Raw genomic sequence first — 24,414 nt, forward strand, 5'->3', positions numbered from 1 at the left:
GCTGCGGCATCCAAGCCTTCCTAGTCCGAGCTTTCGGGCTCACGTGACGCCAGTGGGTGGCAGGGTTCGCCATCACCACTCCCGCTGGCGCGCGATAACATCGGACAGGTGGGTGCTGCAGCTTGTCCGAAGGGGCTATGCCCTCCCCTTCGAGTCCACTCCTCCAGCCATGCCACCGCAGAACCACCGTGTGTCGGGGGACCACTTGACACTTCTGCAGGAGGAAGTTACGGCCCTCTTGGCCAAGGGGGCCATCGAGCGCGTTCCTGGGCCAGAAGTAGGGTGTGGTTGCTACTCCCACTACTTTCTGGTACCCAAGAAGGACAAGGGAGGCCTGCGTCCTATCTTGGATCTACGGAACGTCAACGGCTTCCTCCGGAAGGAGAAGTTCAAGATGTTGACTTTGGCTCAGGTCTTGGCTGCTCTAGACCCACACGACTGGATGGTAGCGTTGGACTTGCAGGATGCGTACTTTCACATCCCCGTCCTGCCGGCCCACCGGCGTTACCTGCGGTTCACGGTAGGCCACGAGCATTTTCAGTTTATCGTGCTCCCATTCGGCCTTACCAGCGCCCCACGGGTGTTCACGAAAGTGATGGCGGTGGTCGCAGCTCATCTGCGCCGGTTAGGGGTTTCAGTCTTCCCCTACCTCGACGACTGGCTGTTGAAGGCGGGCTCGCCCCAGACAGTCGTCCACCACCTTCAGATGACGGCAGACCTCCTGCACGAGTTGGGGTTTTCCATCAATGTGCCGAAATCACACCTGTGTCCCTCTCAAAAGCTCCTTTTCATCGGAGCGGTTCTCGACTCGGCGCAGTTTCGGGTTTATCCCCCGGAACGGCGGGTCCGGGATATTCAGGCTCTGATTCCCATCTTTCAGCCGTTATCCCGGGTTTCGGTCAGGTTGACGCTGCGGCTTCTGGGGCTGATGGCCTCCTGCATCCTTCTGGTGCATCACGCCAGATGGCGGATGCGGGCTCTGCAGTGGGACCTGAAGTTTCAGTGGGCCCAGCATCAGGGCAACCTATCCGACCATGTCCTGATCTCGGAGGGCACTGCGAGACAGTTGCAGTGGTGGCTTACAGACCGCGATTGGGTCAGGGGCAGATCCCTCTCCCTTCCCCAGCCGGAGCACGTGGTTGTGACGGACGCGTCCCTCCAAGGCTGGGGTGGCCACTTGGGAGAGGCGGAGATCAGAGGCCTCTGGTCTCCGGCGGAGTCCCGGCTCCATATCAACATGTTGGAGCTGCGGGCGATTCGCCTGGCACTGAAGGCATTCCTCCCCTTTGTCAACGGGAGTGTAGTGCAGGTGTTCACGGACAACACCACCGCCATGTGGTACTGCAACAAACAGGGCGGTGTGGGGTCGTGGACCCTTTGCCAAGAGGCTCTGCGCCTCTGGCAATGGCTGGAACGTCAGGGCGTGACTCTGACGGTTCAACACCTGGCAGGTTCTCTGAACGCCAGGGCGGACGAACTCAGCCGTCGGTGCTCGGTGGATCACGAATGGCGTCTGAACTCGGATGTGGCGAGAGGCCTCTTTCAGCAATGGGGAGAGCCTTGGTTAGATCTATTCGCCACAGAAGAGAACGCGCAATGTCATCAGTTCTGCGCGTTGGAGTTTCCAAGACGGCACTCGCTCGGCGACGCCTTTCGGCGCGAGTGGAGTTGCGGTCTGTTGTACGCCTTTCCGCCTATACCACTTCTGCCCAGAGTGCTGAAGAAGATCAGGCGCGACCGGGCCCAAGTTATCCTTGTGGCTCCGGACTGGGCTCGAAGATACTGGTATCCCGAGCTACTCAGCATGACAGTCGGTCCCTCGATCCGCCTGCCTCTTCAGGAGGACCTTCTGTCGCAGCAGCAGGGGACGGTCCTCCACCCGAACCTGTCCAGTCTCCACCTCCATGCGTGGAGATTGAGCGGCGACAGTTGAGGCCATTTGACTTGCCTCCTGAAGTCTGTGATGTCATTCTGGCAGCCAGGCGTCCCTCCACAAAGTCGGTATACGCCTGCCGGTGGAACAGATTTGTGGCATGGTGCACAGCAAAGGCTGTGGATCCCCTTTCTGCCCCTCTGTCTGAGGTTCTCCTCTTCCTCCTTTCCCTTGCCCAGCAGGGCTCTGCTCTGGGCACTATCAAGGGCTATCTTTCTGCCCTTTCCGCCTTCTTGAGGCTACCTGATCAGCCATCTTTGTTCAAGTCCCCTATTGTGTTAAGATTCTTAAAGGGCATCACGCACATGTATCCTCCAGCTCCGTTCGTGATGCCTCAGTGGGACTTGAACCTGGTTTTGACTTTCCTGATGTGCGCTCCCTTTGAGCCCCTTCATTCCTGTCCTCTCCGTCTTCTCACCTTAAAGACGGCCTTCCTGGTAGCCATCACCTCTGCCAGGAGAGTGAGTGAGCTCCAGGCTCTTTCTGTTCAACCTCCTTTCTTGTCTGTTCATCCTGATAAGGTGGTTCTTCGGACCAGACCTTCTTTCCTGCCCAAGGTAGTCTCTGCTTTTCACATTGGGCAGTCCATCACCTTGCCCTCCTTCTTCCCGCCTCCGCATCCTTCAAAGGATGAAGAGCGGCTCCATCGTCTGGACCCAAAACGTGCGCTTTCATTCTATATGGATCGCACACGCCAGTTCCGGGTGGATGACCAACTGTTTGTTGGCTACGTGGGTGAGAAGAAGGGAAGGGCGGTACAGAAACGGACCATCTCTCGGTGGGTCGTCCTGTGCATCAAAGCATGCTACTCTTTGGCTCGGAAGGAGCCTCCTGTTGGGCTGAGGGCCCATTCCACTCGGGCCACGGCGGCTACTACTGCCCTGGGCCGGGGAGTCCCTTTGCAGGACATTTGCCAGGCGGCCACGTGGGCCTCGCTGCACACCTTTGCGAGGCACTACTGCCTGGACAGTCAAGTCCGGAGGGATGGCTTCTTTGGCCGTTCGGTCCTCCAGGACTTTCTGGTGTAGGTTGTATTGGTTCGCAGACCCACCACCGGGGTTGGTATTGCTGGGGTATCTATTCTAAGGTAAGGAATCTAATACTAACCTGTTTCTTTCAGATGAACAAGTTACTTACCTTCGGTAACGATATATCTGTAAGAAACAGTAGTTAGTATTAGATTCCTTACCGCCCCGCCCATCCTCCCCGTTCTGCGAACTGATACCTAGGGTTAGGGACATCCCTTTCAGGGCCCTAGTTTCAAATGGCACCAGTGTTGGTTCTCACATGGCTCTGCGTGTTCTGGCGCGGAAAAGCTGTGTGCAAAGAACTGACGTCAGCGCGCGGAGGCGGCGTCTATATACTCCAGCGACGTCATCACGGCGCACGACGCCGACGACGCGGAGCCGCAGGGGACGCCTGCAGACGACGCCTACCGACGCGCAGGGGTACTGCTACGCAAAAGTTTCCGGATCCAGACTGACGCCTGGGGATATTCTAAGGTAAGGAATCTAATACTAACTACTGTTTCTTACAGATATATCGTTACCGAAGGTAAGTAACTTGTTCGTTTGGCAGATTCGGCTATCTTGGCATTATGCCACACTCTGGTGATCAGTTCAATCATGGGGGAGGAGCCTATGTGCGTGGGTAAATGTGCCATGGTCAATTAAGGGATTAAGTAGGCATTGGGCAACAGCCATTTATTCCCATCTTTAGTTCACTAGCAATCTTCCTCGTCCTTCAGTCCCACCCTTTCCCACTCAGTCAGTTTGTCCTGCGTGCCTGTCGTCTGTATGTCTCTTATAGTGGTTCTAGCATTTGTCTACTGTTCGGCTTGTGACCTGGTCACATACATTCGTGTCGTAGTCCTGTCTTCTGCCGTGGCTCGGGCAGTAACGTCAGCTAGTGCGTTTCCCTGTCCAATAAGATCAGTCACTTTCTTATGTGCTTGGCATTTTATCACCGCTAGCTTCTTGGGGAGGAGGACTGCTTCTGTCAATGCGGAGACTAAGTCTCCATGTAGGATGGGTGTACCATGTGAAGTCAGGAACCCTCTCTCCTTCCATAAGATCCCGAAATGGTGAACTACCCCTAAGGCATACTGACTGTCAGTGTATTTGTTGACTGTCGTACCTGCTGCTAAAATACAAGCTCGTGTGAGGGCAATGAGTTCCGCTGCCTGGGCAGACCGTTGAGTAATGTGGGCTGTCTCTAGAATGGTTCGGGCTGTGGTGACAGCGTATGCGGCTGAGGTGGTGCCGTCAGGGAGTTTGATGCAGGAACCGTCCACCCACAGTTCTCCGTCTGGTTCTAAAAAGGCAGTGTCTCTAAGGTCTACTCTACTCTTTGTCTGTTCGTCTGTCTGTGTCACACAGTCGTTTAGTGGAGTCACACCAGGATCGTTTTCGGGTAGTGGTAACAATGTGGCCGGATTGAGGGTGGTGCACCGTTTCAGGGTAATGTGTGGCGCTAGCAAGGTCAGCTCATATCCTGTCAGTCGGGCGCTAGTCAAATGTTGGGTCTTGGTCTGGTTCAGGAGTGTGTCAACCGCATGGGGTACTAACACAGTGATTGGATTGGAGAGCACTATTCCTTCGCTTTGTCGTATTGATACTGCTGCGGCTGCTACAGCCCGCAAACACGCTGGCAGAGCTCTGGCTACTGGGTCGAGGGTGGCTGAGAAATATGCGCAAGGGCGCTGCTTGTTACCAATTGATTGCGTTAGGACAGACAATGCACATCCCTCCTTCTCGTGTGTGTAGAGGGAGAATGGTTTGGAGTAATCTGGGGTTCCTAGGACAGGGGCCGAACAGAGTGCATCACATAGCTCTTTAAAGGCAGTTTGACATTCAGGGGTCCAGAGGAGAGGTGAGGGGATGTCTTTAGCTAGGAGGGAGAGATGAGGCTGAAGTTCGGCAGCCACTGTCGGCAAAAGGAGGTGAGACCTATCAAGGAACGGACCTGCTTCTGACTTCTGGGGACAGGAGTGTCTAGGATTGTCTGTATTCTGTCGGGTGTGAGTTTCCTCCCTTCTTTGGATAAGAGGTGGCCTAGATAGGTTACTTGTGATTTACAAAATTGTAATTTCTTTCGGGAGACCTTGTGACCATTCTTGGCAACAAAATGGAGCAGTTTGATGGTGGCTGTGACAGCTAAATGTGTGGTGTCTGCCGCTAGAAGGATGTCATCTACATATTGTATTAGTGGCACACCGTCTGGTAAGTGTATTGCATACAACTGTCTTTTTTTTTTTCTTTTTTTTTTAATAAATCTTTTTATTGAAGAAACAAGGAAAAGAACAATAATAACAGGTGGCTTACATCGCGGAATGAAGGATCAATAAGAAACATACAGGGTATATAGACGGAAAATCATCAAGAAAGTCTGCTCACGTGTTACATCTGGTACATGTCTGCACTACTTTCAGGATAGTCAAACCGAACGTCTACCATCCACCCCTCCTCCCCAAGTAAACAGGATAAACATTGGTTAACAGCCCAGCATAGAAGGGGAGAGGGTGCAGCAATAAGAAGGTTACAATGTTACATCTACATATCTAACACAGTGAAATTAAGCGACAATTGGCTAACTCACGCAAGTAATTTAGCCACCAGAACCCGTCTACCCCATAGCACAAAACCGCTACTCAAGAAGACCACCTATATGAGGATTTTGAAGGATTGCAAACAGAAAAACTACAAATACAATCTAAACAAACACAACACACCCCTCCCCCCACCCTGCAGCCCAGCATATGGCTTGCGCCCTATCCCCAACTAGCTGCGTGCCTGTCGCCCCATCTAACTAGGTACTAAAAGTAGTAAAAACTTGGAGGAGGACATCTCAATACGGGCCCCCAGTCCCCCCTCCCCCCACCAGAACCAAAAATCCCCATAATAAACACAGAACACTATAGAAAAGCAAATTTAAAAACTAAACAGGGGGAACAGTAAGCACCACCCTACCTCCCATAAATACAATGGTAACAGAGCCCAGTTCAGAAAACCCATTGTGCCAACCCCCAACAGTCAGTCTCATCCTTGACCCTTCCGATCAGTCCTACAAGCCCCTTCCAGACAGTCTGTCGCCTCCGCAGGATAGTCAGAATGTGTAAATAGTTCAGTAAAGTTCCATGTGGGGCGAGGCAAAGTTATAAAGTCCCTGGAAATTCCATCGGCATCAACAGTGACCCTCATCGACATAAGCACTCTGCGTCTTTGTCTCTGAAAGGATATTAAGAGCGTCAAAGAGGGGTAGAACACTGAATCATTCCATAGAAAGTTCCAAGCATGAGCGTCTGGAAGAGGAGCAACAATTAAAACAAACTTGGAAGGCGATGATGGTGGGCTTGGCAATCCATAGAGCACGTCGAGTACACGATTATCGGGCATCACATTGCCATGAAGCTCCAACACCTCTCGTGGCACAAGGCCCATTGCCGCTACGGGGACTGCCGTGGGTGATATAGGCTGATCAGGATATTGAGACGGTACATGGTCCGGTCCCACTTGTCCAAGTCCGTGTGCAGTCGCAATCATTTTCCGGACAATGAACTCCACCTGGGAATGCAGGGCCCAGAGCGCTGCCAATACAGATCGTATCGACGGTTCAGACTCAGTCCGTCCCACGGAATCCTGTTCCGGGATATCCATGTTCGCGTCCCCCCGAGGCCGGCCTACCCTGGGGGAATCGGCTATTTTTGCGACGGACCGTCACGGAGGGAGACCGAGGACTTACCAAGGTCGCGATCCAGGCTCCGGCGCCACAGGCGTAGATCCCAACCCGGAAAACACCGGCGTGGGCAAACCGGGTCCTCGGGCCAGAGACCCACACCCGCAGCACACTGTCGTGCCTCGTCAACCCTCCATCGATTGTAGGCTAGAGAAACAACCGCCGTCAAAATCGGGCTTGAAAATGTTTCCACGTCCAAGGACCGGACCCTGATGATCAACCACAGCCTTTGTTATTCAACTGGAACCCGGCTGGGCCAGTACTCGAGTCCCCGGCTCACAAGCTGGTGTAGGCCCAAAACTAAAACTCGACGTAACTTCGTCTACAAAGCTGGAAAAAATCCCGGGATCGCACCAAAATGTAGCGTAGTGGTTCACACACCCGGAGGCAGGGTGGAAAGTCAGGATTTATAGCAGGATTATCCAGCGGGGGACGGAGGTCGGCGGAGCCGGGAGCCTATGCGGCCTTCTTGGTTGCGAGCGTAGCTTCTCCCCCCCAACTGTCTTTTAAGCGCTTGGCTATAGATGCTCGGGCTCTCTTGTGTACCCCTGGGGCGCTCTACAAAATCTATATGAGCGAGAATTTAGGGTAAATCCGAATAGATAGCGGCTGTCTTTGTGAATAGGTATGGAGAAGAACGCATTTTTTAGGTTGATTACGGTAAAGGTGGTAGCAGTTGAGGGAATTAAGGTCAGAATGGTAGTGATGTCGGAAACTACTGGGTACTGTGGTACTACAATTTTGTTTACTTCCCGCAGGTCAATGATGAAGCGGTAGGCTTTTCCATCTCCCTCTCCCTGTCTCTTTATTATCTGTAGTATGGGGCTGTTACAAACGTTGCTCACTACTTCCTCTACCACCCCTGCCTCCATCAAAGAGTGTATGATGTCTGTCAGTGCCTTCTCACCCTCTGGTGAGATTCTGTACTGTGGTACCTTCGGTAGGATTGTGTATTGTCGTATTGTCACGTGTACTGGGTGAATCATCATTCGCCCTACGTCCGAATCAGCTCTAGCCCATAAGTGTGATGGTAAAGTGTCCAGTAGGGATGTGTCAGTCTCAGAGATGAGATACATGTGCTGTGAAGGGCTATCTCCACGATGCTGGTGGTTGTCATATAGGATGACACGCTCTCCGTCTGGCGAGCACCTGATTGTCGCATAGAAGTGCTTCAGAAGGTCAAGACCCATAATGGCGTCTGGGGTGTTGGAAGAGAGGAGAAATGTTGTTTCAACGATATTGTTGTCAAGGTTAAAAAGGAATCAGTTTGGACAAAGGGTTGGTGGAGGGCGTACCATCAAATCCTATTGAGGTCACATGTGAGCCAGACAAGGGTGCCCTTGGAATCAGTCGTTTGGATAGTGCACTACGTGTTTCTCCCGTGTCTACCAAAAATGGCGATTCTGTGCCCAGGACATTTGCGGTAACATAAGGGCCTTGCTGATCAACATAGCGCTCGACTGGATCCCTCCCTTGCCCCTGGCTGTCCTATGCAAAGTCATAGGCGTTGTCGTAATCTGTCTGTTGATACTGGTTCTGTCTAGGATGGTCAAATGTGTTTGCTCTTCCTGGCCTTTCTTCTCTTGCTTCACTTGCGTACCCTCTCCCACGTCCTCTTCCTCTCTGTTCACTTGCCATTTCCCTTGCCCCTCTGCCCCTACCAGCTCCTGATCAGGCCGGGCATTGGGATTTCCAATGTCCATATGATTCCATATGATTCCATATGCGCATTGATCCTGTCCTAAGTCCTGGCGTCGTACATATGGTGTCAACGAGTCATTTCTAGGCAGCTGTACTCTAGGGACATTCTGTTGGTATCCTCCCTTATATTGTTCCCTCCCTGTATTCACCCCTTGGAGTTGGGCTATCATTACTCTTTCCTTCAAGTCCTTCTTTTTCCTTTCTGTAGCCCTGTCATTCTCGTTTTTTTCTGATGTTCATAGTACTGGGCCATTTGGAGATGGCCGCCGGTTTAGATGCTGCCCAACTACTTTCGCTAGTCTGTAATTTCTGGGATACCTCCGGCAGCAGTCCTTTGACGTAATTTTGCATGAATAAGTGGTGTCCAGTTGCAGTGGACATGTCCTGTCCACTGTAATCAGGGAACACTGTTTCAAATCTCGAGAAATACTCGGAGACATCCTCTTGTGGTTTCTGGCAGCACACGGTTACTATGGACCAGTCTATCTTTTTCTCCTGTATCAGTGTTTTTACCTTCTGCATTATTTTGTCAGGGAGGTCCAATATAGCTTTAACCATTTTTTGACCAGGATTCCGCTGTTTGTCTAATGTGCTGAGTTTTTCCCAGGTATGACCAAGCAATTCTGCTTCCACTCATCGGCTGGTAAACATAATCCGAAGAACAAGTCGATGTCAGCAAGTGTCATTATTGTGGACCCCAACGCGGTACCTAGTTCTGTGTAAAACGCGGTGGGATTCTTTCGTAAATCCGGCAGAGATTTACGGAACGTCAGGATGTCCTGTCTGTCCCATGGCTGATACACCCAATTGTAGACCACCCTCCCTTTAGAGTCCTGATGATTTATGTCGTCATTAGTCCCTTGTCCCCTAGGAGGAACCCAATACGGGGCGGCTTCCTTTATCGGCATCATGTTATCTAGCTTTTCTACTGGGGGTTTTACTAGCTTCGATGTCCTGTCTGTATCTATCTGTCTTTGTTCTATGAGGTGGCGGAATACTTCTAGCGTGTACGAAAAGAGTTCTGCCACATCGTTGTCATTTTCGTCTCCGATGTTAACTTTTCTGTAAAGAGTCATTAGTCTCCCGGGCCCTACATCCTGATATTTCTCTTCATAGGCAGTAAGTGCGTAGTAACAGAAGCGCACAATGAAGAATCGTTTGTGGTTCTCGAGATATAAATTGCATATATCAGTCACGTACTCTTCTGTTTCTCTTCTCTCCACGAGGGTTTTAACTATCTTGTCAATAGCTAGAACAACGTGGCCTCAATTCCCAGAGGCGCCCCCGCTGACCCATACCCTCGACATCCTCTTATCGTGTGGCAGAGGGAGGAGGCTGGTCTCCCTGTTGTACACAGCCATGCGTCGGGATTCGACCCCACCGACCGTGCCGTCCTGGGCGGCCTGGGAGGTAGACTTGGGGATGGCTCTAGAGCCGGGACAACGCAAGCATATTGGGCTCCTGACCCGGAAGGTCTCGTGTAAGGCACGGTTCAAGCTCATCCACTTTAACTTTGTCCACCACACCTATATGACCCCGGTCTCTTTGCATCGCATCTCTGCAGATAGGCGGCACAACTTCCCTAGGTGTGGGGCGGAGAGAGCTGGATTCTTTCATCTAGCCTGGGAGTGCCCGCAGGTCGGCAACTTTTGGAGGGAGGTGGTGGACTATATTGGTCGTGCTACAAAACTCCGGATTTCGCTAGACCCGCTCCATTGTCTCTTGGCCCTGGTACCCAAGCCCAAAAAGAGAAACCTGTCCTACAAGTTTCTACAACTATTGCTAGCGTTGGCAAGACGGCGTGTGGCCATAACCTGGATGGGGCTGAGAGCTCCCAAGTTGTCCCTCTGGCTGAGAGATGCTAGAGAGTGGTCCCTAGCTGAGGAGACGCATATGCAGCGCACACGCCGAGATGGGAAGATCCAAGATGACCTGCTTGCCTGAAGGATGATGTGTGCAGAGGGGTTGACAGATGATGATTCAGATGCCACCAGTGCCGAATTGTTCACCCCTAGGGAATCTGGTTCCGAGGGGGACGGGGAGGGAGACGGGTTGGAGGGCCCTGGTCCGGGGTAATGCCCTGCTCAACGCGCACTAAAGTTCCCTGTGTATATATCTGTGATTTGCTCTGATTCCCGAAGGTCTACTTCTGGATGTGATGTCTACGCCTTCCGGGCCACACATGGATGACCTGATTTTTCCACATACTTTATTACTGATGCCACGCACGGGGGTTGTTCTTGTTGATTTTTGTTGAAATTGTGGTTATTGAAAAGCATATCTATCCAGACAGATAGGAATAGGATTACATGGAGGACATAGAAGAGAGTGTGTATATATAAAAATCAGCGGATATCACAATGTATGCACACTGTTCATGTACGGCTATGATTATTTGAGACATGCTCTGATTCTACGCCGCCCAGCCTCTGGGATGTGGGCCCATATGGCTGTGTTTTACCCTGAACGTTACAAGTGGCTAATCTTTGCCCTCGGTCTATCTGAGAGGCTCTGCCGACCTGTGCCTTCTGTGTTTCCGCAATAAAAATATTTTTCAAAAAAAAAAATGTAATTTGGGCCTGAGGGATGTGGGTCCATGTGGCCATTGGTGGCTCTGGGAGGGGGCTGCACACTCCTCCCATTTAAATGAAGTTGGATCACAGGGAATGGAGTCCTTGGGGCCAAAGTTTGCTTGGGGAAGGGGGAGCAATACACCCCGCTCCTCTTTATATGAAGTTCAGCCTCAGGAAATGGAGTCCCGAGGGCCAGTACGGACTTTGGGAGGGTGCTGAATGCCCCCCTTCCCAAGCATTTTTAAAAAAGAAAGAGAACTGACTGCCTGAAAAAGCACAGGGTGGGGACGAAAGTGTGTGCTCACCCAGCTGGAGCAGAAGAAACGCTCCAGAAGTGTCGTGACCTTCCGTTTCTCCTTCCCTCAGGGTTGTGTGATGCTATATGGGGGCCCACCTCTTAATCGACCCAAGTCCGGTTTGCAACCAGCACGGACTTTTGGGCGCGATTGAGCGGGGGAAAAAACAGGAACCAGGACGGGGACTTCTGGGGTGTTGACCTGCAAAGGAGACAAAACAAGCAACAAAAGATCAACCCCTGTATCTGCCTTCTTCTCTTTATCTGACCTCGATATAGAATAGCTCTAGTCTATTACCTGCTTACATGCATGGTCTCTTCCAAATAATAACCAGATAGCTTGTATAGGAGATAGATTCAACCACATGAGTTCAATATCTCTGGACTAAGGTCTATCTGCAAATAATCCCCAAAAGAGACTTGTGTCTATTAACATCCGGTCAACGCACTTTGTCTCCAAATGAAATACGGAATCCTTGATACGCAGGACTCACTGCAATGTTCACACCCAGACAGAAAACAATGTCAAAAATCAGGAATATGTTCAGTGATGCTTATAAGCCTCAGCACACCGTTTTGTAAAGAAAACAACAATGAACTGAAAACGAAGGGAATTCGATAGGCTAGGTAAAAGGGGTGTTTTCCTCTCTGCACGAGACTGCCTGTCTCATCCAACAGAGAGAATCACCTCCCCAGCGCCTCTATGTGCGCCCTCCTCCTCTGCACGAGTACGCCGGAAAAAGGCGACTCCTCCAACAGAGGAGAATACAGGCGTTTGAACCTCTCTGCCTGAGACCAGCCGGTCTCTTCCAACAGAGAGTACAACAGCCTAAGCGCCTCTATGTGCGCACTCCTCTGCACGAGTACGCAGACGTGCGTCTCTTCCAACAGAGGAGATTACCTTTCTGCCTCTTTACCTGACCTCGACGGAGCAAGAAAACCGAAGCCGGTGCCTGAACCTCCGGGCCAACGCCCTCTCCTCCTGGAATCTGGCTGGAGCAAGGAACAAGCCGCTGTGGACCCTCGATACTGCGAGACAATTATCGGCAGCGCTTCTAGCGTCCCTGCCTACTTATAGCCCATGAGATTGCTTGTGCGCCGTCCTGATCGTTTTCACCTGTGTTACTAGCGCGACTCGCGCTACGCTCCCTGGGTAGTGTAGTCTTTCCGTGTTGCGCGATGCTATTCCCCACGCATCGCGCGTGAGCTGTCTTAACGTTCTTCCTTCTGTACAGCTAGCGGAAGAACCATGTACCATCCGAATGCGATTGTGACAGTACATTTCCCTTCACCGATGACGCTAGCTGACAGTGGGTTTCCCCGGATGCAGACGATGAAACTTTGCCACGAGTCTCGGGGCATGCACCCCATCCCATGGCTCCCAAGAGTCTTCCTCCTGACCGTATCCCTTCCAGGACACCAAGTACCACACCTTGCCCCTTACTACTTTGGCATCCCTGATACTCTCCACCTCGTATTCCTCCTCCCCCAGAACAGACACAGGTGCAGGTCGAATCGGACAAGACTCACGTAGGGGTTTCAACAGAGAGACATGGAATACAGGATGTATTTTCATGTGTCCCGGTAGTTTGATCTTGACCGCCACAGGGTTCACTAGTTTGGACACCTGATACGGACCTATGTACTTCGGACCAAAAGAGCTGGTGCGCTTAAAACGTATATTTCTAGATGACAACCAGACCCAATCCCCCACCTTGTACTCCGGACCTGCTCTGCGGTGTCTATCTGCATGTTTTTTGTACCTGCTCTTGGCTCTCTGCAGATTAGCTCTCGTGTTCAGGATTATTTTGCGCATGCTCTGCAGCCTTTGTTTGAGATCAGGAATTTTACCTACGTGTTTAGGCAAGACCACAGGGGTGAAACGTGGGTGAAACCCGTATGTACAATAGAAGGGAGAGTAAGAGGTGGATGCATGTTTTGCACTGTTATATGCGATTTCTTCCACCCACAGCCACTCCACCCATGCCTCTGTGTTGTTGTTGACATAACATCGGAGGTACTGTTTCAGGGTTTGATTGAGTCTTTCGGTTTGACCGTCTGTTTGTGGGTGAAAGCTCTTAGACAGAGTGGTATCGATTCGGAGAGCCGCACACCATGTTTTACAGACTTTCGCTGTGAACTGGGCCCCTCGGTCGGATACGATAGTCCTGGGGATACCGTGCATCCTCACCACGTGTTGCAACAACAAGCTGGCGAGTTGGCTAGCCGTAGGTACTTGTTTGCATGGAAGAAAATGACCCATTTTGGTAAGATAGTCCACTACCACTATTATGGCCGTGTTTCCCTGACTCTCCGGCAACCCCACGATGAAGTCTATGGAGATTCGCTCCCACGGCTCCTCTGGGGTAGGCATGATTTGTAGTAGTCCCACTTTTCGCTGATGGTCAGACTTTGATTGGGCGCATATTGAGCATTCTTTTACCCACGCCATCACATCCCTCCGCACCTCAGGCCACCAGAATTGGCGCAGCACCCGATCCAGCGTTTTGGCTTCTCCTTGATGACCGGCGCTAGGGACTGTATGGCACCATCCAAACACGATTTTCCTCAAAGAAACGGCAGGAACGAGGAGTTGTTTGCCCTTCAGAGCGATCCCGTCCCTCGTGCGCCATTCAGGATGGGAACAAAGCCAACTCCTCCAGACTAGGGATCTTATGTCGTGACGGACTCTTTGAATGAAAGTCTCGGGGTGCGTAGCACAGAGGACCTTGCCAGGTTCGATGATGGATTCCTCCGGGGGTGTCTCTCTCATGGGAGCTGTGTCTTGTCTGGTCAAGGCGTCTGCTTTCTTATTTTCCCTACCCGGACGAAATGTCACCAGGAAATGGTATTCCGCAAAAAACTGCATCCATCTCAACTGTCTGGGCGTGAGATGTCTAGCCGACCGCATGAATTGTAAATTCCGATGGTCGGTATATACCGTGACCAGATGCACGGCTCCCAACAGCAGATGTCTCCATTCCATAAATGCGTCGCGAATGGCCAAAAGTTCCTTTTCTGCGATGGCGTAGTGTGTTTCTGCCTCGTTTAATTTCCGTGACATGAAGGCGATAGGGTGCAAATAACCCGTGGAGTCCTGTCTTTGAGAAAGAACCGATCCGATAGCGACGTCGGACGCGTCTGCCTCCACGATATATGGCAATGAGGGATTAGCATGCGTGAGAACCGGGGCTGTGGTGAACGCGTTCTTCAACCTCACGAACGCGGCTTGAGCTTCCTCATTCCATAGAAATTTGGTTCTTTTTCGGGTGAGTCTAGTTAAGGGTACCACCATGTCTGAAAAATCTTTTATGAACCTGCGATAGAAGTTCGCGAATCCTAACAGGCTTTGAACCTCTTTTATGTTTTGTGGCCTAGGCCAGTCTTCAATGGCCTTTACCTTCCTCTCAGCCATGACTTGATCCGAAGGAGTAAGCATTACCCCTAAGAATTCCACCGTATCCACGTGGAAATCGCATTTGGAAATCTTGCAAAACAGATGATGTTTCCGGAGGGCTTGTAGAACTAAACTCACGTGTCTCACGTGTTCTGGTTCATCGTTGGAATACACCAGTATATCATCGATATATACAACTGTAAAGAGGTCCAAATACTCCCGCAAGACCTCATTAAGGAAGAATTGAAACGCCGCCGGCGCATTACAGAGGCCAAATGGCATCACCAGGTATTCGTATAGACCGTACCTGGTCTTGAAGGCCGTTTTCCATTCGTCGCCTTCCTTGACTCTAACCAAATGGTACGCCCCCCTTAAATCAAGCTTGGTGTAAATAGACGCAGCTCTCACCTGCTCCAGAAGCACGGGAATCAACGGTAAAGGATACCGATTCTTTATCGTTATGTCGTTGATCCTCCGAAAGTCGATACAACATCTCAGCTCTCCATTGGCTTTCGGTATGAAAAAGAGAGGCGATGCTGCAGGCGATCTCGAGGGACGTATGTACCCTAACTTTAGGAACTTGTCCACATACTCTCTTAGATAGTTGTTTTCCGGTATAGTGAGGGAATATATCCTGCCACAAGGTATCTCTGATCCCGGAATTAAATCTATCCGACAATCGTAGTCTCTATGTGGGGGTAACACGTCTGCCTGGGTGTCGTTAAACACATCCGCAAATCCTTGGTAACAGGTAGGAAGCACCACCTCTTTTTCTGCGGCTGTAGCTACTTGATGCCTCGGATGGTCCTGACGGGGTTCGGAATGTGAGCGTTGCATACAGTGTGTTAGACAATGCTGAGAGTTAAACCGAATCGTTTTGTTTCCCCAATGCACTGAGGGTTCGTGTTCCCTCAACCAAGGAAGGCCCAATATGGCTTCGTACATAGGAGCCTGGATGATGTTAAACGTTATTCGTTCTTGATGACAGTCTTCGTAGATCATTACGCACTCTTCGGTGTGATAACGGATAGGACCAGAAACCAACTCCTTTCCGTCCACTGCATAAACCAGTTCTGGCACTTCCTTCCGCTCTAGTGTCACCCCTAACCTAGAGGCCACCTCTTTGTCCATGAAACATCCGGTGGCTCCAGAATCTATCATGGCGTTTATTTCTATAGCCTCTTTTCCCACCATGAGCGTCATGGTTACCACGAAATGTTCTTTCGCCCGGGTCTCTCTCGTGTTCAAGGAAGGGATCACCTTACTGCCTGAAGACCTCCCTTCTGTGTCTTTCAGGCTTTGGCGTTTCCCTCCTCCTTCTCCGCAGTTAACACCGACGCTTGTCCGACCCGAGGTTTTCCGTACTTGGGTTTGACCGGACACTCCCGTAAATAATGCCCTTTCTTTCCGCAGTAAAGGCAAAGACCCTGTCTCCTGCGATGGTCTCTTTCGCTAAGAGTCAGTGAGGCTCTCACGGTTCCAATGTCCATCGCCTCAGTGGCACTGTTATTCTTGTCTGGACCTGCTGTCCTCTCACCATAGGACACTGTTTTGTCTTTCTTCCTCACATCTCCTTTTCTTTCGCGCAGCCGATGGTCTAAACGTAAGGTTAAGTCTATGAGAGCGGCACACGTGGCTGGTTGGGGATCAATCTGGGCCAGCACGTCTTTCATCTCGTCTGTTAACCCCCGATAGTACACTGCCGATTTCTTGGCCTCTGGCCAGTCCGTTTCGGCCACCAACCTCCGAAAGCTGTTCAGCTAAGACACTAAATCCTGGCTTCCCTGGTGTAGATCCAAGAGATCTCGATCCGCGGAGAACGTATCCGCTCTTCCATCAAATGTGTGCTCAAAGCTGACTCTGAACTCGTCCCAATCATGTAATAACGGGTCGTCGTTCCGGACTATCGGAACGGCCCATTGAGCCGCTTCCCCTCCCAAGTAGGAAATAAGAAAAGCTACTCTGGCTTGATTCGTGAGAAACAGTTTAGGTTTACATGTAAAATGTAGTAGTATTTGGGTCATGAACACTTGGACCTTTTTTATGTCCCCATGGAATCTTTCTGGTGGAGCTAGAGGGACCTGTGTAGGCATTTCTACCACTAACGCGTTGGGGCGTGCCGTTCCCCCTATATCAAAGGGATTTCTCAGTAAATGATCTACTCTAGCTTGTAAGGTAGCGTTCTCCTGGCGTGATGCGGCTAGGTCAGCCTGCATCAAAGCCAGAGCTTCGACTACGTCTTCTAGGGTGGCCATGCTTCACACAACCGGGAGAGAGTAATACGTGGGCCGATAATTATGTTGTGACCTTCCGTTTCTCCTTCCCTCAGGGTTGTGTGATGCTATATGGGGGCCCACATCTTAATCGACCCAAGTCCGGTTTGCAACCAGCACAGACTTTTGGCCGCGATTGAGCGGGGGAAAAAACAGGAACCAGGACGGGGACTTCTGGGGAGTTGACCTGCAAAGGAGACAAAACAAGCAACAAAAGATCAACCCCTGTATCTGCCTTCTTCTCTTTATCTGACCTCGATATAGAATAGCTCTAGTCTATTACCTGCTTACATGCATGGTCTCTTCCAAATAATAACCAGATAGCTTGTATAGGAGATAGATTCAACCACATGAGTTCAATATCTCTGGACTAAGGTCTATCTGCAAATAATCCCCAAAAGAGACTTGTGTCTATTAACATCCGGTCAACGCACTTTGTCTCCAAATGAAATACGGAATCCTTGATACGCAGGACTCACTGCAATGTTCACCCCCAGACAGAAAACAATGTCAAAAATCAGGAATATGTTCAGTGATGCTTATAAGCCTTAGCACACCGTTTTGTAAAGAAAACAACAATGAACTGAAAACGAAGGGAATTCGATAGGCTAGGTAAAAGGGGCGTTTTCCTCTCTGCACGAGACTGCCTGTCTCATCCAACAGAGAGAATCACCTCCCCAGCGCCTCTATGTGCGCCCTCCTCCTCTGCACGAGTACGCCGGAAAAAGGCGACTCCTCCAACAGAGGAGAATACAGGCGTTTGAACCTCTCTGCATGAGACCAGCCGGTCTCTTCCAACAGAGAGTACAACAGCCTAAGCGCCTCTATGTGCGCACTCCTCCTCTGCACGAGTACGCAGACGTGCGTCTCTTCCAACAGAGGAGATTACCTTTCTGCCTCTTTACCTGACCTCGACGGAGCAAGAAAACCGAAGCCGGTGCCTGAACCTCCGGACCAACGCCCTCTCCTCCTGGAATCTGGCTGGAGCAAGGAACAAGCCGCTGTGGACCCTCGATACTGCGAGACAATTATCGGCAGCGCTTCTAGCGTCCCTGCCTACTTATAGCCCATGAGATTGCTTGTGCGCCGTCCTGATCGTTTTCACCTGTGTTACTAGCGCGACTCGCGCTACGCTCCCTGGGTAGTGTAGTCTTTCCTTGTTGCGCGATGCTATTCCCCACGCATCGCGCGTGAGCTGTCTTAACGTTCTTCCTTCTGTACAGCTAGCGGAAGAACCATGTACCATCCGAATGCGATTGTGACAAGAAAGGTGAGCACACGGTTTTGCCCCTGCCTGCTCTCTTCTGTGGAGGGAAACAAAGTTTGCTCCTGCCGGGCGGGCAGCCAGATCCCACTGCAACAAGGATGGGTGCTGGCCTGGGAGCTGGCAGGGCCAGGAGACCGTGGAGCTCCCCCACATGGCCCAAAAAAAAAATAAGGATCTTGGTGTCCAGGGTGGGCACTGAGACAACCAAAATATAGATAAAAAAGAAATATGAAACAGAGACCGATGATTTATTATTCAGTACTCCTTGCCAGGAGCACCCCATAATACCCTGTGAGAGCTTTTCAAACATATTTGGTTGAATCCAGCGGTGTCCCTAGGTGTGTAAGGGGCTCAAACTAGCATTTTTGTTAATGTTGTGGGGGCTGCAGGGAGTGCAGCACAGCAGCCCCGCAACATTTGAAACAGTTTATTTCCTGGGTCATGGATTCCAATGATACCAGGAGAGCTTACCATAATATTTAAAGCATTCTTAGCTGGAGCTCTCTGTTGTTTGCCTGAAGTGCAGAACCTCTTTGTGGTTGGCTCTATGTTTGCACTTTGTAGCTTGAAAAATGTGAAAAAGACTCAAAGATAGAATTGTAAAGCTTCATAAATGTTTTTAATTAGAATAACTGTTATTAAACATTGAACTGTGTGAATCAATAAAATACATTTCATTATAAAAAACAAAATATAAAAAAACTATCTTGTCAATGTTTGCCCGCTCGTGCGTACTTAGTCGTGGGACCCTGGGCGACTCTTTTTCTATCGATCCTATTTCTACTAATGCGTTTGTCAATGAGGCACTTGGTGCAAGTGCCTCGACTGGAGCGGACACGGTTGTGGCGTCTCCGTTGGTACCTTGCTGTTCTTGGCGTTGTACTACGGGATGAGTGGGGGCATAAGGAGGTGGCATGTAGATGATCGGGGGGCCTAACAAAAGGTCATCATTTATTCTCTGTTTAGCCGGTAACTCAGGGTAAAGAGTTGAAGGCATTCTAACAGGGTACTGGCCTGATATTTTTGATTCTTGTTCATTTTTATCGTTTTCCCTTTCTTTTATTTCACCTTCTAACCTTTTACAGGTCTGGCAAGCAGACTTTCGCATCTCTTTATCCTGCCTGGCTTAGTCTCTTTTCTTTCGTTGAGTTGCTTCTTTTCGCCAGAGGCCAAAGCTGTCAAGCATGGCTGGCGTAGCTTTCTTTCTGTGGAGCGCTATTTCTAATATTTCTATTTTAGCGAGATCAAAAGATGCCGTCAGTGGCCACTGATTTACCCGGTCCTTCCTAGTGTATTTGTGCCACAGTTTGCTATAAGCAACAATGGCTACTCCATATTTAACATACATGTCCTTGTTGTGGGTGCCCTCCGGTGGTGCTGGATGACTGACCTCTAAAAAACGGTCTGGTCCAAAACAATCAAACAATTTTGAGAAGGCAGGCATGACGTACAAGCCGTCAATATAAATATCTCAATAGGTCGTGGACAAAGGTCCACACTACCTGCCCTTCGCTGCCTGCAAAGAGGGAAATATTCCTTTTCTACGTTGTTTGCAAGCAGGGAATGTCTCAATTACTACAAATAACTTTAAGAACGGAATACTAGTATTCGACTAAACAATTTCAATACAATCAGACAGTCAATTTTGTCGTAATTCACGACCTTACCCGGACCGTATTGACAGTTCTTCGTCTTCCCCTTCCAGCACCTGGTTGTCCTCTCACTCCGATATCGGTACGGCAATCCCTTAGGGTCCCAGTCAGGACCACAGGTCACTCGAGAGAGAGGTCCGCTCGGAACTGGTGCAGTTCAGGTTGATCGGCAGCCAGACGAGGGTCCTCTCAAGGCAGGTTAACCCCAATCGGTTAGTTGTTCACTCCATCGTTGGGACCTCTCCTACTTGGACCGGCGAGTCGCTGATGGGCCCCACGCTTGGGACGCCAATTGATGAAAAGCAGCCCCCTTTGAGTCCCCCGAAGCTGCTTGGCTTATCACCTTTAATTCACTTTCGATTCTATTCAAATAACGAGGCAGGCGCTGGGAACTGGAAGGCAAGAACGAGGTTTATTTACTCTAGAGGAGAGCACGTCTACCGCAGACACCGGGATGTCTCTCAGGAAGGTGTTCTAACTTCAAATCTCCAACAGGCTACTTTTATACAGTGTTTCGACAATACAATCTTTATGAGCGGTGTCATGTAAGCTTGGTACCCCGCCCCGGACAAGATGCCATACATTTCGGACAAGTTGGTTCGTACCCTCCCAATCATAAACAGTCGGACATATGATGTTTATCAGGCAGCTGGCCTTTGCCTCAGGTTCGGAATCATGTGAGACTGGTCAGGGTTTAACATCCTTTACTGTTGATAGGAAAACAAATTCCATTGTCCATCGGGAGGTGCTTTCTTTGGGGTGCAATAAACCAGGTTAGTGCGGGACCTTTTGGTATCTACAATCTTTGGTTACATGCACAAGGATGGGGAGGAACAAGGAATGCAGAGGTTTGCGGCGGCAATAGAATGTCGTTCTTAAGCTAACATCAAAGGTGGGCATGTCTGCTAGATTATGACCCTTAGCACACATACCAAGTCGCTCAGAAGGTTATACAGATACTTGTGGAAGTGCAGGTGAGACAGGGGTGAACAACAGAACACAAAATGGTATGGTTGCGGTCAATCAAAATGGCTGCGGCCTATGTGTGCGCAAAAAACGGGACCATCGAGCAAGATGGTGCAGGTAATGTTCACGATTATCGGCCCAGGTTTCACAAGTTCATCAAGATGACTGTTTTTTGCTAAGTGGACTTAAGAAGACTGTTATTTTAGTGTCCCCATCCTTTTCCTGTCGCAGTACCTGTACTTTGCTGGGGTACCTGCTTGTTTTATGAATGCATGTGCATTTACACGCTGGGCAAATTTTATTCAGCAATCTTGTCACTTTAGTGTTGTGCTGATAACGATGTTTAGTGATCAGCAAATAAACAACTACAAACAAGAAAATAGGTTCTTCAGCAGGTATCACTAAAAGAAGGGTCAGTGTAAATTCTAGCCACAAAAAGGAAATATTGCTATATTTGTTTGCAGAATTCGCTCTGTCTAGCATGCAATCACTATTTTAATGAACGCATATATACTGATCATAAACATATAATTTGAACACAGAGAATTTATTTGAGGAAAAGAAGGTATGATATTACATTTCATTGACACCGTGAAGTATTTGAGCAATCTGCCTCCTACCCCTGTGCAATGTGTGCGTTGGCAACTATAGTTTTGTAAGGCAGGTCCCCTGCACAGTCTGAGACGGAAACCGGGAAGTGGCAAGAGTAAGCCTCAATCAAGGTTGGGAACCGTTCCCCCTCCAAAAAAATGGTGTAGAGCTGAGAGAGTTCTCCTCAGGTGTAAACATTTTAATAGAGACAAAATGAAAATGATTTGAAGTTGCAGATGCACGTTTTTTAAGTGCTTACATGATTGGAAGTGTTCAACTACTGCCATTAGGTGTTTGTAAATGCCTACACATGAGTACTTCTGGAAAGCTTCAACTGATGCAACTTCTTGGGAGCTCTCTGTAAACGTTTTTGAATTATAAACAAAAATAAATAAAGTATTCCTGACATAAGAGAAACCCTATTACAAATTTGAAGAGAGTGACACATACCAAGTGAAAGAATGATGGGCACCTAGTTATGCATCAAAAACCAGGTTGTTTACCATGTTTAGAGAAGCACTTTGTAAAAATGTATAGAATGTTTACACTTTTCCATTACTAATATTTTGTAAATCTGTAGGTAACAGTAGTGACTGCCCGCCTCCTGGAAATGCACCGAATGATACCGTTTGTGTTGATCTGGGGAAGTGTGCAGCTGGAGAATGTGTTCCATTTTGCGAGAGGGAGAAAGGGCTGCGATCATGCGCATGCAATGGTAAGTATTATTATGATATATTATTAGGAAAACAACTATTTTGTTGGTTTATTAGTGCTCTATAAGTAAGACTTCTGCAAATGATTCATACGAGTTCACAGATCTGGTGCCTACATCATCCCTCAGTAGCGCATGCTGTCCTGGCTTGGCTTGTTCGGGGGACGCAATGTAAAGACTTTTGCACTTCTGTCACCGGTTTTTAGCCTCTACACCAGCGATTGCTACCCTGTGATGCCTAGTCAGAGGTTCCACAGACCCATATGACCTCTAACTCTTGTTTTCTTTTAATAATTGTAAGCCCTTAAGCTAAATAACTATATAAAGATGGTTACTTCTACGAGGATGATAGTTTCACTAAGCACCAACAATACTTACTTGAGATCCACAGTGTTGCCACATCAATAAAGATATGTTTAAAAAATCTGTTTTGAAAACCTTTTAGTCAGAAGATGATTGTTAGTACAGGTCGGAACAAGTGTGAATGTGCAAAGTCACTGATCGCATTTAAACATGCTTCGTTCGACCGGAACTCAACAATCAGCTTCTGACTAAAACACTTTTGAATTGCTAATGATTTTCTAGTAAATTGTACACATATACACACCTAGAATGTCAATGTTTTAACTGTTCAGTGATCCATGCAAGTGTACACAGGTGGGTTGCCAAAAAGGTCCACGTTGTCCCATCTACTGCTTTACATGGCCAGGCATTTACAGACTTCAAACACCTGTACGTATAGTTTTGATAAGGTGATTTGCGTGCACTTTTCAGACGATCTCAAATACTTCCACAGTCATAGTATAGCTTCTCAGTAGGCAGCCTGAACTCTGGCAGAAGAGCACCTGGGATCGCATTATACATTGGGCGCATTTTCCTTCATTGCGCTGGGCGCCCCTTTAAAATGAAAGAAAAGGATGAATGCGCTGCCCCCATGGCAGCCACGAACTTGTGCTGCCCCCAGAGAAGCACGGAACGGCTGCTTTGAAGTCGCTCTGTGTTTTCACAGTGCAGGCGGCAACCGGGCCGCACATTTAAAGGGGATTAGAGATCCGCTTGCAGGCAGGTGCAATCAGTGACTGCCCCGCCTGCAAAGGGATGTCTGGGGGTCCATAAGACCTACTTTTCCCCTCCAGGGCTGTTCTCAAGGGACACACTGACCGTGCGACACCTGTTAGGTGTCTGTGCACCTCCTGAGGGCTTCTTTGCCCCTGTGCCCGTGTCTGTAATATGGCATGGGGGTAGAGGCAAAGGAATTCCCTCATTTGCATGGGGCACTCCCCATGCAGATGAGGGAAAACCCCCCTCAAGATAGCGCTGGCGCTTTATGTGCACCGGCTCTATCGTATTACAGAAGGCGCCACACAAGTGTCTGTGGCACCTTCTGTTATACCAAAGTCCCCCGGGGGTGTGCAAAGTGGGGGCAAATGCCCGTTGCACCCCAGGGGTACTTTGTGCAATACGGCCCCTGGTCCTCTAGCTTTTAGAAAGTAGCTGTCCTTGTCGCCTTTTGACACAAAGACACTGGATGGTCTTGAGCTTTGCTCGTTTCATACTTGATTGCTGTCCTCTATCTGTCCAAAACCAGTTACTACTTCTGCCCACCACTTGTTCTGAGAGCTCTGATTTCACATGATTACTTGTTGCTTGTGGCTATGACCTATGTGTAGTTGCTATAATTTAAGCAGTTGCAGAGAAGTGAAGGATTTCATACAGTGTTTGTGTATGTTTTGTGTATTATTGTTGAGGTTTACATTGTAGAAAGACTTAGGGTCTCTGGCTTCCATCTGGGATTCGGGTACAGGAGATGACCAGGGCACACTGCCACTCTGCCAGTAATCAGAGCACACTTTGGCCAATGCTGATGTCTAGCAAACCAGTTTTAAAATGCATTTGCCTGGAGAATCATTTGCTGCACCAGATTTAGGTGCCTCAACTTACTCCAAATCAGCTGATACTGAGGATGTGTCAGGAGGTGGAGTCAGAGCTACTACCAGAAGCACAGGGATTTGTGGATGAATTGGTGAGAATAAATCCATATGAGCAAGGACCAGTATGAAATGGAGGGAGCCAGGAAGCTCTTTCTGATGATGGATGAAGTTCTGTTGAAGAGGAGTGTATTTTTTCCTTGCTCAATTGTAGGAGAGAAGGTGCAAACTTGAATTGCAGAGGAAAGTTGTTATATGCACATGACCTGGGAACACTTGCCTCCTATACTCCTAGTTTCATGATATCTTGACCTCTTGTGTTGTGTTGACTCTTTGAATTCTAGAAAACTTTACTGGAGAGAGCCATGACTTCACAGTAACCAGTATGTCTT

At 49.3% G+C, this 24,414-nt stretch overlaps 1 protein-coding gene across 1 annotated transcript in view; it reads left to right on the forward strand.

Moving 5' to 3' along the window:
* The window catches only part of ADAM17 (ADAM metallopeptidase domain 17), a 578,388-nt gene that overhangs the window by 469,165 nt on the left and 84,809 nt on the right, over positions 1–24,414 (forward strand). Inside the window, exon 14 of the mRNA XM_078647824.1 lies at positions 21,963–22,097. Within this exon, the coding sequence (XP_078503950.1) occupies positions 21,963–22,097 (135 nt within the window). The remainder of the gene's footprint in view (positions 1–21,962; positions 22,098–24,414) is intronic.

The sequence above is a fragment of the Lissotriton helveticus genome, chromosome 6 (genome assembly GCF_964261635.1).
Source record: "Lissotriton helveticus chromosome 6, aLisHel1.1, whole genome shotgun sequence".
Classification (NCBI taxonomy): Eukaryota; Metazoa; Chordata; class Amphibia; order Caudata; family Salamandridae; genus Lissotriton; species Lissotriton helveticus.